This window comes from Oryx dammah, unplaced genomic scaffold, assembly GCF_014754425.2.
Source record: "Oryx dammah isolate SB20612 unplaced genomic scaffold, SCBI_Odam_1.1 HiC_scaffold_12, whole genome shotgun sequence".
Taxonomy (NCBI): Eukaryota; Metazoa; Chordata; class Mammalia; order Artiodactyla; family Bovidae; genus Oryx; species Oryx dammah.
This window is the reverse complement of record NW_024070196.1, coordinates 70222092-70233819: the sequence shown is the minus strand read 5'-3', so window position 1 is coordinate 70233819 and position 11728 is coordinate 70222092. Positions and strand designations below refer to the sequence as shown.

At 68.3% G+C, this 11728-nt stretch overlaps 1 protein-coding gene across 1 annotated transcript in view; it reads right to left on the bottom strand.

Moving 5' to 3' along the window:
- Positions 1-11728, bottom strand: part of CABIN1 (calcineurin binding protein 1) — a 67645-nt gene that overhangs the window by 14045 nt on the left and 41872 nt on the right. The window contains exon 28 of the mRNA XM_040251187.1: positions 10088-10201. Coding sequence (XP_040107121.1) covers positions 10088-10201 — 114 coding nt within the window. The remainder of the gene's footprint in view (positions 1-10087; positions 10202-11728) is intronic.

Genomic DNA, 11728 nt, shown 5'->3' with positions numbered 1-11728 from the left:
GGGTCGGGCGCGCGAGCCGGCCCAGAGGACTGAGCCGAAGCTCCGGAGCGCGGAGCCCGCCGGCAGAGGGGCGAGGCGGCCGCGGCCCGCCCCAGGCAAGTTCCTACCCGCCGGCTCCGCCGTGGCATCTGTGCAGGGAGCTAGGGCGGGCGCCGGGCCACGGCGCGGAGGCTCGCTCGGCGGGCCGGGGCGGGGCGGCGGGGCCGGACGGGGCGCGGGCGCTCGCTGCTCGGCCTGGAAGCAGGCCCAGCGGCACGACTGACTTGGCCGGCCAATCCGAGCAGATTCCGGGCCGGGCCCCCGGCGGTACCGGGGGGCAGGGGGCATAGCCCTTGCCACAAGAGGCTGTGGGACCGGTCGTCCCAGGCCCAGCGGGGCAGGGACGTCCAGGAGGGTGGACGGCAGGGCGACAGGAGCCCGCGGTGCGCCGGGCCAGGCAGTCCACACCCCGCACCGGCGCAGCTGTGTGCCCAGGGCCCCTGGAGCTGTACCCTGTGCAGGGCAGAGGCCTGGGTGGGTGGGTGGAGGGCCTGTCCTTGCTGACCCAGTGGGCCGGTGGGAGCTGGAGTGCTGACTCTCCCAGGACCATCTTCCAGCAGGGAGGGCAGGACAGAGACCACTGCGCCCTGCAGGGGCTTTCCAGCCGGGAGGGGTGGCTTCTCCAGCTGCGCTGTGAGTCCCAGGAGCAGATGAGACTAGGGGGAGCAATGGGGCTGGGCAAGAGGCCCGGCAGGCTCAGGACCCCTCTACAGAGCTCCACGTTGCTCAGGGGTGAAGAGTGGGCATCCCTCCTGGCAGGGCAGCCAAAGCCCCAGGGAGCGCATGGCGCCTTCCCCAGCGGTTTCCTGCGGAGCGACCCTGTGGAGTCACCCCCCAGGCCCTGGTTGCTTCTCCCACCCTGGCTGAGAGGCGCAGCAGCGACGGGGACGAGGCTGATGGAGAAACGCTGCCCCCAGCCCAGGCTGGGCACCGGCTCCCACACCAGCAGCACCACGACTGACCTACTCTCCTCTGACCGACACCCAGAGGCCTCAGGGCCACCTGGCCCATCCTGGTGACAACCCCCAAGCCAAGTAGCTTCCACTTGTCCTGCCCAGGCTGGCTCCTGCCCACCAGCTTTCCCAGGCTCGCCACATGCCCCCGATCCAAACAGGCCCAAGGCCAGCCTTCAGCCGGCAGCTTTTGCACTCCCGGGCCACAGCAGCAGTCTGGCAGGCCCCTGGAGGATCAGGACTCCGCCTGGCATTGGAAGGAGTCTCCCAGAGACCGCAGACCCGCAGGGAGACTGGCCAGCTCAAGGCTGTGCCCACGGCGCTGGGTCTCAGGCCAAGAGAGCCTGGGCTGCATGTCCTCAGGTCGCAACAGCCATGCCTTGTCCACACTCGTTTTGTCACCTGCCGGGAGCTCGGGCCACCAGCTGTGCTCGTGCAGCCCCACCTGGCCATCCCTGCTCGCTCTCTGCTCCCCACCACCTCTTGGGTGAAGCATTTGCACCCCTGTGGGGGCTGGGAGCCCAGAGGTGGCCACCAAAGCCAGAGGGAGCGACAGGAGGTGAGACTGAACAACTCTGGCCTGTCTGCGTGAGTAACGCCTGACGAGACAGACAGAAGCCTGGAGAGGATCAGAGGCAAAGTCCAGGAGTTTCCAGGTGTCTCTGTCAAACGAGCAGCAGAGAACGAACAGAGGCCTTGGGGTGGAGACTGTCATCTGTGTGCGAATGGAAAGGAAGACTCCAAGGCCAAGAGGCGTGTGGTGGCCTGGGGTGTGGAACCCAGACAAACACGGGCAAGCCCCAGGCCTGCGCCCGGCGGGGCACACAGCAGGCCTGCTCGCACCTCTCTGGATCCCTTGTGCTCACTGGGCAGCACAGGCCTCTCCAGTGGCCACCCCCTCCTGGAAACACGCACCTGTGCTTTGCCACACATGCCTGAGGCCCGCACCCCCAGACTCAGGGCTGGCTGCTGCCCAGGCGCCCTGGCCGTGCTGACCACAGGGACCACGTGGCCCGGGGCCCCGCGCAGCCACCCTGTAGGACCTGAGCTGACGCAGGCCTGCAGACTGCTCCTGGTTCCTCCCTGCGGGCCGTTAACCCAGCCCTTTCCCCCGACCTAACCCCCGTCTTCCTAGGGCTGCGTCCGGTGCTGCCCAAGGTGGCAGGAATGCGTCTTGGAGCTCACAGCCCACACTCTCAGTGCCGAACCTTCACACTACCAGCTGGTGTGCAGGCGCGGACCTCCCCAGTGTGGGGTGCCGGCTCCGACTGTCGTGCGCCCGGGCAGCCTCTCTTCTGGGAGCGCACCAGCCCTCTCCTTCCCCCAGTGGCTGGGAAAGGCACTCGCCTTCGCCCCTGGGCGCACAGACCCCAGCTGCTGCCCCACCGTGTTCCCACTAGAGCCTCTGGCGCTCGGGAACAGCTCGGACTGTGCTCTGCAGAGGGTCGCGGGCAGCACTGAATCCAGCTGCTCTGCCTGTCTGACCCACGAGTGAGGACACAGGCGTGAACGGGGGCCTGCCCGGGGAAATGGAGGGCCGTGTGCAAGGACGACCCTGTCCCCGTGGTCTGGGGTGGGATCCACCTCAGCAGATGGCTGTGCCAGTAGCCGCACTCAGCTCCGCGGGGACAAGCACGCCCACCAGGGCCTGACCTGCAGGCCTGCCCGTGGGTGCCAAGGCTGCTGTGGGCAGGCTTAGCCATGGCCACGGCCAGCTCGGCTGACCTGGTGAGTCCAGGATGGGGTGGGGGCCGGAGGGGCTTCAGGAAGAAGGGACAGGCGTCCGGGCTGGGTGCCGATGGCTGAGGACCCCCCACATGGAGGGGGGACGGTTGGGGGCCCACGTGGGCGGAATGCCAGGGGCCTGGGGGGCAGGCAGCCTGGAGCAAGGGGCTGGCAGGCTCGGAGGTCTCGGTGACCTGGCCAGGGCTCACCAGGGCCTCTGTGGAACGAGAGGGTGCTAGGGCTCGGCTCCTCTGCACCCGCCCCATGTCAGGGGCTTGGGAACAAGAGCGGTTGTCTCTGGGGGACTGCTGAGCCGCCCCGTTTCATCTCAGGAAGGGCCACATCCTAGAAAAGCCATGTCTGACACGCACACGGAGAAAACTAGGCCAACCCCTCCACCCGCTGACCCCGGTTCCTAACAGGCCTGCGTGGGCTTGGGGGCGTCTGTGTCTCGGCCCGTGCCTGGTGTCTCTCCTGGACGACTGACACGGGGTCCTCTGCACCGTGGGTGCCAGGGATCGAGCACGGACCACAGACACAGCCAGCATCTCCTGCAGAATGGCCGGAGGGGAACAGACTCGGCTCGCAGAGCCCGCCCCGCCCCCCACAGGTGTGCAGCGTCATCCCCACCGACGGGGGTTCTGGAGCCCAGGGTGCCCCAGCCCACCTGAGGAGGGCCAGCTGGGCCTCTTGCTGGAAATGAAGCCCAGGCCAGTGCTGCTGGGGCCGGGGCTGGGGCCGGGGGACGGAGCCCAACCCTGTGCCAGCCTGGTGGCGGGCTGGGCCTGCTGGGGAAGCTCTACCTGCTCTGGCGTACCCTCGTTTCCAACTTCCTACGTGTGATCAGGGGTCAGAATTTGTTTTTAATCAACCACGTTCCTGCAACATCCTTCCCAACTGGCCCTGAGCCCCTGCTCCCCCTCCCAGTGAGCTGGTGAACTCTGCTCCACAAGGTCCCTATCCCAGCTGTGGCTGCCCCCACCCGCGGGGCCTTCCTGCACCCTCTCCTGGACGCGGTGGCCCCAAGACACACGTGGTCCTCGATAACGTCCTGAGGTGGGTCTGGGAAGGCCCACTTGCAGACAAGAAGCTGAGTCTAACCAGTGCTGACCAGCTTGTCCAAAACCGTCAGCTGCACCTGGGGCCAGGTATGGGGCAGGCCCGGGGCTGGCTGGGGATGAGGCCGCGCACGCGTGTGTGTGTGTGTCCCTGGCCAGGCCAGTGAGGCCTGTGCTCCACCCCCAGGGGCGTGTGGGGGCCGTAGCCTGTCGCCCTGGAAACCAGGCGGGGCCCCCTAGAGCTTGCAGCTCTGGTTTGGATTTCAGACTCCATGCCACTCTCTCAGAACCCACTCGGCCAAACTTTCCAAGTAGGAAAAGTGGAACGAAAAGGGAGCCTGGCACCTGAGCGGGGAAGCCCTGGCTGGCGGGCAAAGAGATGGCGGGGCGGGGACCCCGGATCTCCCCCGGGCCCAGGCCCCCTCCTCCAGGGAGTGAGCGGCCGGAGCAGGTGGGCCCAGCCCTTCCTGACTCTGGGAGCTGCTGCCCTTTCGTGTTTGCCAACGGGTTTGTGAGAAGGCGCTTTTGGAAAAAGGGCTGGAAAACCACTGACCTCATCCAGCTGGCCGGCCTTTGGACATGGGGAAACTGAGCTCAGAGGGTTTGGGCCTGGAAGTCAACAACAGGGTGAACCCACGGGCAGGGCGACGTGCTGAGCCCCCTGCGGGCGCACAGGAGGCCTGAGGTCGGGCCTGGCATGGACGGGGCGTCCACAAGGAGCAGTGCGTGGACTCAGGTCTCACAGGGCAACCAGCACGGCAAGGGAGGTGGCCCGCAGGCCCAGCCCTAGTGGCCACCACGCAGGACACTCCTGAGCTCAGGGAACAACAGCGTGTCGGCTCCACACCCTGAGGGATCTGCATACCCTGCGCCGGGGCTCACAGGCCACTACCCGCCCACAGGCTGGGTGCCACGGGGAGGGCCTGGATCTGGAGTGAGCTGGGTGCCCTGTGGGCCCAGAGGACCAAGCAGACTGGAGCAGCCCTGCCTCCCTCCCCGAGGACAGGTCCCTGCGGCACCGCCGCCCTAGTCCTGCTCCCGCGGCTCCAGCAGACACACCCCACCCCCGGCCCTCTCCATCATTGGTCTGAGCAGCTCCAAACCCTGGGCCTCCTCCGGAAGTTGCCCCCCTGCGGTCCTCCAGACGGCGCCTGGCCCAGGGAGGCATCCCAGGGGACGGAGCTGAGCCTGCTACGTGCCTGCCTCAGAAAGCCTCAGCGGGGCCACTGGTCCCGGGAGCCGGCTTCTGAGGAAGGACTCGCTGTAGGAAAGGTGTCCCTGCTGGAGACTGCTCTCAGGAAGGTGACGGCAAGCTCCCGGCTGCTGGCCTCGGCTGGCCAGAAACCCTGGCGTGGAGGCTGCCCGCAGGACGTGGGCCCCGGGCTGCGTCCCGCACCCACCCTGGTGGGCCGTCACAGTGGGCTCAAGGATGCCAGGGGCTAAAGCCCCCCGCTGCCTGTTTCTGCCCGAGCATCCTGGCAGGGGGCACTACAGTGAGCCCACACTGGTCTCCAGGGGCCAGGCAAGCATGCAGGTGGGGGCAGCCCACCCGGAGTGGGGTCTCCCAGCCCCGCCGTGCAGGTATCTACGACCACCGTGCTCCTGTCTGCGTGGGGCCCGGACGTCCTGTGCACCTGAAGGCCTTAGGTATCTGCTCGAGACCGAACCAGGCCCAGCGCGAAAAGGCCACAAAGTCCGCCAAGCTTGCAGAGCCGGGGCCATGGGAAGGAAGGAGACCTCGGCGCAGCTAAGAAATCACAAGTTTGCTAACCTTTTAAAGGCTCTTAAAAACTGGGCCTTTTTTCCCTGGAGAACTTGAAGTGACTCTTTTGTTTACTCTGCTTCTGCAGCCAGCCCATCGATCATTTCAACAACGCTAAAAATAACACCGTGGCGGATGGACCCGTACTACAGCCCGGGCTGGGGCATCCTCGGTTTGAACGCCCCCTTCTTTCGTGTACCCTAGTCCCTTCTGGCCTGACCGGGGTCCTTCACCCCGATGTCAGGACGGTGCTGCTGCGCTTGGGGCCCCCCGCCTCCCTTCCAGCGGCTCAGGGAGCGGTGCAGGCTGTGGGGAGGGACACACCTGCCTCCTGAGGCCGTGTGCCCTCAGGCCCGTGCCCAGGGAAGCCGTGGTCTCCTGCCCAGGCCACGCGTGCCCCTCATCGCCAGCGGGCCGACCTCAGCGTGGGGCCAGCACCAGTCTCACCCTCCCACCAGCCACGCTTCGGCATGAGACAGCGCGAAGCCCCCGTCCCTCCTCCAGCCCGACTGGGAGTGGAGCCCCGGCCTGGGCGCCTCCCCTGCTGGCGCCGCCGTGAGATGGGACTGCCTGTCCCGGCGTGCGTGGGCCTGGGGCCCGGGATCTCTCTCAGCCTAGCTGGCCCTGGCCTGGCACGAGTCAGCGCCACACTCGGCGATACGCGCCTCGAGGTGTGGGCAGAGGGACTGGTCACAGCCGGCCGAGCCAAGGGACACGGACGTGGCGGGCCCAGCCTCAGACAAGCCATGGGCTGCTGCCAGCGGCGGCGTCCTCTCCGGACCGGCCTGGCCCCAGCCTGGCCCCAGCCCCAGCGGGCGGCCGGCGCGGGGGGAGGGGCGGGAACATGCGGCATGTGCAGAGCAGCGCCTCTTCTCTTCCCTGGGCTGAGCCTGAGAAGGGCCTGCGTTTGGGGCTGCTGTCGGGGGCGGTGCGGTGACTCAGCGGCAGGGGTGGATGCGAGCCTGAGATGCGGGGCTGCCCACCAGCCCCTAGGCATGTAGCAGGGAGGGCAGGAGGAGGGCGGCCGAGCCTGCTGTTGCGGCCAGCTCTGGCAGAGACCCCCGGGGCTCTCAAGGGTAGGAGGGGGTCACGTTTGCCCACCAGGGACTGCCGGGGAGCTCTGAGCCCTGGAGGCCGCATCTAGCCAGCACAGGGGGAGCGGGTGCTGGCCGAGGCCTGGCCTGCACGCTGGGCACCGTCTCTGACCTCAGGGGCCCCTGGCTGGGAGCTGGGCCTGGCACCTGCCTCTGTAGCTGGGTGGGGCTGGCGGATCCTGTCACCCACCACTGGAGGCGGTCAGGGTGGGACGGACATCTGCCGAGAAGCGCGGGCGCCAGGGACGGAGGGACTCCTCTTCCTGCTCCGCCTGTCCGGCAGGTGCTCCCTGCGGGCTCCCGAGCAGGGGCCTTCCTCCCACCAGGGCCTCAGGGAGCACTCGGCTCCAGGGCACAGACATGTCACGACAGAGACGACTCCTGATGACCTTTTCTCCTGTCATTTTAAGCAGCGTGGAGCTGGGACAGACAGGACCCCAGGCGTGGTGCCTGCCGAGTGTGCCAAGGCCCCTGGGGCAAAGGGACAGGCCAGGGCATGGGAAGGGGCCCCTGTCGCCCTGGGCACCCCACGGGCAGGCCGAGATGCAAGTCGCTTTGGTTCTGAGAGCCCGGGCGGCAGGGCAGATGGGTCAGGCGTGCTGCCGCACCAGCAGAAGAGCAGCAGCCTCTGACCGTGGGGGGGTGGCAGGCACAGGCTCCAGGCCGCACTGGCGGGCCCAGGGGTGCATGTGGACGGCGCTGTTCGCATCTCAGGCTGCCCCACCTGAGCCTGGCAAGGCCTCCACCCTCTAGCCAGGCCCATCTGGTACCAGGCCCCCCACTGCACCCACCGTCAAGCCCTGAACAGGCCACCTTCCAGTCTTCAGGGCCCAGGGCGTGCCGAGGGCTCCCACCCACCTGTCGTGATCGCCTGCCAGGGGCAGCGCTGTGCCGGGTGTGGGCCTTGTGTGCAGTGTAGTGGTGGGAGCCCAGCCCGCCAGGCCAAGGGACCGGCCCGGGTGCTGCGGGTCCCTGCAGCCTGAGGTGGGGCAGGCCCGAGGGCAGGGGTGGCCCACGCCTCTGCTCCGCTCCCTCCCATTTGGGTCCCTGCCCCACTGCCAGCACAGCCCAGAGCACGGGAAGGGTGCCCACTGGGGCGCTCCAGTCGCTTCTGTCACTTAGCCTGGAAACTGGGTTGCAACAGGAAAAGAACCTGCTTGCTAAAATCAGTGAGCGTTTTGGGGAAGAAAGGAGCGCCGTCTCTGGTTTCGTTACCATGGGAATGTTTCTGGATCGACTGGCGGGGGGAGAGGTGCGCCCTGGACAGCTCCAGCCATCACAGGCCTACCACCCGACGCGCACACGCCTGCCCGAGAAGCCCTGGAAGCTTCTGGGCCTCAGAGCCGCACCCCCGGCCTCTGAGCCCTGGTCTGCTCTGCGGCCCCTCAAGGCTGGCACTGGCTCAGGAGGGCACCACCCGCAGGCCCAGCCCCGCCTCACTGCCTCCTGCCGGCCTGTGTGCCCACGCTGGGTTCCCCGCCCCCTGCACGGTCGTCCTGAGGCGCCACCATCGAGTCATGCGGCCACATGCTGTCTGCCTGTCCCTCCCTGGGGCCCAGGCCAGGTCGTGCCAGGCGGACAGGGCCGCGGCCTCAGCCGGAGCCGCGCAGCAGCCCTGGGTCTGCTCTGCCGAAGGCCGGCCAGGCTGCTGTCGGGGGTGGGGGGTGCTAAGGCCATGGCTGCCACAGAGACAAGCCTGGGCCGAGACCCAGCCCACCTGGGCTCAGTCCACAGATGGGACTTCACAGGGCAGTGGAGGGGTGGGTGGGAGCCGGGGCCTCGGTCAGGATGGGGGCGGGGGGCGGGGGTCTGGACACGCGCCGAGTCCATGCCTCTCCCTCAGACGCTGCACGTGGTCTCTACGGCGGGCCCCCGGCCTCCTCACACCCCAAGGAGGGCCTGGTGCCACCTATTCCCTGGCCGCCCTCCTACCCGTGCCTGGGCGGGGCTGCACCAGGGGCGCGTAGTGTTGGGCCCCCAGCTCCGCAGCCAGCATGCACACACGGCCATGGGTGGCCTGCAGCCCTCGGGGAACGTCCCCAAGACTCAGGGTCAAAACACCACCACCAAAACACACCCCCCCGCCCCCAGACACACAGGCGTGTCTTCTAAAGGTGGACGGCAGGCCTGATTCTGCACACGAACGCTTGGAAGGAGCTGCGGCTGCTCCCCACGATGCCGCTGCGGAGGGCAGGGCGCCTGGGGCTGGGGGTGTGGCTGGGCTCGGCCGTGTGACTCAGCTGTTGGCAGCCACAGCGTGGCCCCACGCAGCTCCATGGCTGTCGGACACTGCCTGTGACAAGCGGGAGGTCGGTCTCCCGGCCCCAGCCACGAGGACGAGGGGGCCATGACGGCCCTGCCAGCACCTCCTCAGGGCCAGCCCCCAGGCCTCCACCCCACACCAGGCCAAGGCGGCAACCCCAGCGCATTGGGAGGGAGAAGAGGGGTTGTCCTGACCCCCCAGGCCCGTCAGCGGGCTCCGCAGTGGGCAGGCCATGGAAGGACACCCACGTGACGAGGGGCAGTGGCTGCGGCCTGGGCATCCGGGTGGGAGGGAGGCCCTCGTGCACTGCAAACTCCCGGTTCCACCCAGACTGACTCTGGGTTCAGTCCCCCACCTGCCTGTGGAACACTCCCAGGGAGGCTGGCAGGGACATGCTCCCAGCTCCAGAGCCCTGCTTGACCCCTGGTCACGCCTGAGTAGGAGGGGAGGCGCTGTGGACCCAGACGCCCACACCTGGCCGCCTCTTAGCTCAAGAGCCAGCGTCTGCCGCAGCCTTCTAGACCCAAGACCCGCCCCGCCCTGCTCCGGCCCAGGCCAGTCCTGCCATCTGCTTTCCCAAGGTGTACAGGGAACCGAGGAAAACACAAGAGAAAGCAAAGCTCTGAGGATCTGTGCAACATGCCAAAGCACCCCCGAGGACAGGGGGGCAGGCCGGGGACCCAGAGGTGAGGTGGCGAGAGCGCAGACCAGCGGTCTCTGTGCCAGCAGAGCGAGGCAGCAAGGCCCAGCCAGGGGGCCAGCCGCGAGCTCCCAGGGCCCCAGGCGTGGGACCCCACCCTGCGTGGAGCACCAGAGGGCACTCAGAGCCCAGCACTGGCCACACTCGCTTTCTCTGCAGCAGCACGGCCCCAGCCAACCCTGGTGCCTAGGCCCCCTCAGGGGGAGCAGGGCGCAGGCCTGGGGCCCCTCTCACGGAGCCCCCTGCGCGGCCCTGGAGCCCTGCCAAGCTCCGCAGGCCTCTCCCACAGGTGCCAGGAGGGGCAGCCACCTGCCAGGAGCCTCTCGGCAAGCAGGGCCCGCTCCCCAGCCTGGCACGCTCTCGCCTGCACCACCCCACAAGGCCTCCAAGGACGCCGCCCTCCCGCCCACCCCAGGGTCATTTCCCACGCCCGCCACCCGTGACGGGCGCCGGCAGCCCGCAGCTGCGGAAATCAACAAGGCACGGCACTCACGTTGAAGAAATTGGTCTTGTTCCTCTCGCAGAAAAGCCCCTGTGCCGGCATGTGCTGCAGCTGTTGCCACGGGACACCACTGCCTAGCAACACGTCGCGGGCCCACCGGAGGTTCTGGGGAAGCAAGAAGTAGGTTGGGAGTGAGTGTGTGGGCAGCGCCGGGCACCCACGGGGAGGGGGGCGGTCCCCTCCTTCCAGGCTGCGCCAGCCAAGCAGCAGTGCCCGCAGACAGCCGTCCTGTGGCGCTCACGGCCCTGGCTTGATCGCCCAGCCGCGGGTGCATTTCCGAGCTGGTCTCGCGCCCTGCACAGCTGAGCTAGGAGAGCGCGGCCACAGACTGCCTGGGGAGGGCACAGACAGGGATGCCTGGCCCTGCCCAGATGCGCAAGATGCTGCAGGGACCCAGCACCCCACGGTCGGCCGGAGCCCCCAGCAGCCCAAAGGGTCCAGGCGGACTTGTCAGGCTGTGGGTGACAGCCCTGAGCCTGGGGGAGCCAGCGCTACAGGACGCCAGGGGAAGCGAGTTGGTGGGAGGGGCTCTGTCCACGGCTCAGGCCGCTGCTCTCTGGCCATGGTACCTCTTGGTGGAAGCAGGGAGGGTGAGGCCTGAACACCAGGCCCTCGAGGGGAGCGCAGACTGGGCTGGTCCATCAGCCTCCCCCAGACAGCTCCTGGGAGCTGTTAGAAACACCCCGCTGCCCCTCAAACAGGCTTGCGGGTGCCCGGGTCTGCTGGCAGAGGTACACGCCCGTGCTAGTCCGTGTGGGGGCACCCTGCAGTCGTGGGGACTAGACCACCCTCTCCAGACCTCCGCTGCCCACGTGGAGGATGGTGGTGGCCACTGGGCCACTCCTCGGGCCAGGATGCCAACAGGAAAGCCGCTGTCTGCACATGCACTCCTCCTCCCAGGAGCTGGCCTGCCCTGACCTTGGCGACTGGAGCCTCCGTCCTGCCCCGCCCTCCCCCCTGCCAAGCTCGCAGGGAGGCGTCCCTGGGAGGCAGGAGGCTGGGGCGGGCGTGACGCCAGTGTCTCCCCTGAGTTCCCTCGGTGTGGGGTTGCCTCAGGGCTCACAAAGCCGGTCGCACGACCCTACCTGGCGGGCAGCATGAACTTGCCTGTCCTCACACACCTGGAGCAGAGAGGCCTCGGGCCCCACCCTGCCCCCGAGGACCCGCGCGGGCTGCACCAGCTGAACCTGAGGGTGAGGGCTGGCCTGTGCTCGGGGGGGGCTGAGGCCCCTCCCTCACCTCACATGGCTCAGGCCCCTCTGCCAGCCTCACCCTCTGTCACTGGACATCACCTCCTGGTGACAGGCTGGTGGGAGCTGCTGTCAGGGAGCTGCCACGGCCCAGAGGGGAGGACCTCCAAAGCAGGCAAGGCTCAGGAAGGCTGGGGCTCGCAGGGAAGGCCCCGCGGTGGAGCACGGGCAGGGCCGGGCCAGGCAGGCCCTCCTCTCTCTGTCCTCACCGGGAGGCCCAGATGAGCCCCTGCTTCTGGGTGGGGTGCAGGGAGGGGCCCGGCCATCTCCATGCCTGGCCCAGGCTTGGCTTTTTTCTCTCCAGACATCCGTGACCCGGGAGGGCCAGAGCAGGCAGAGGATGGCAAGAGCAGCCTGGCGCGGCGATTCCGCGCCACACGGG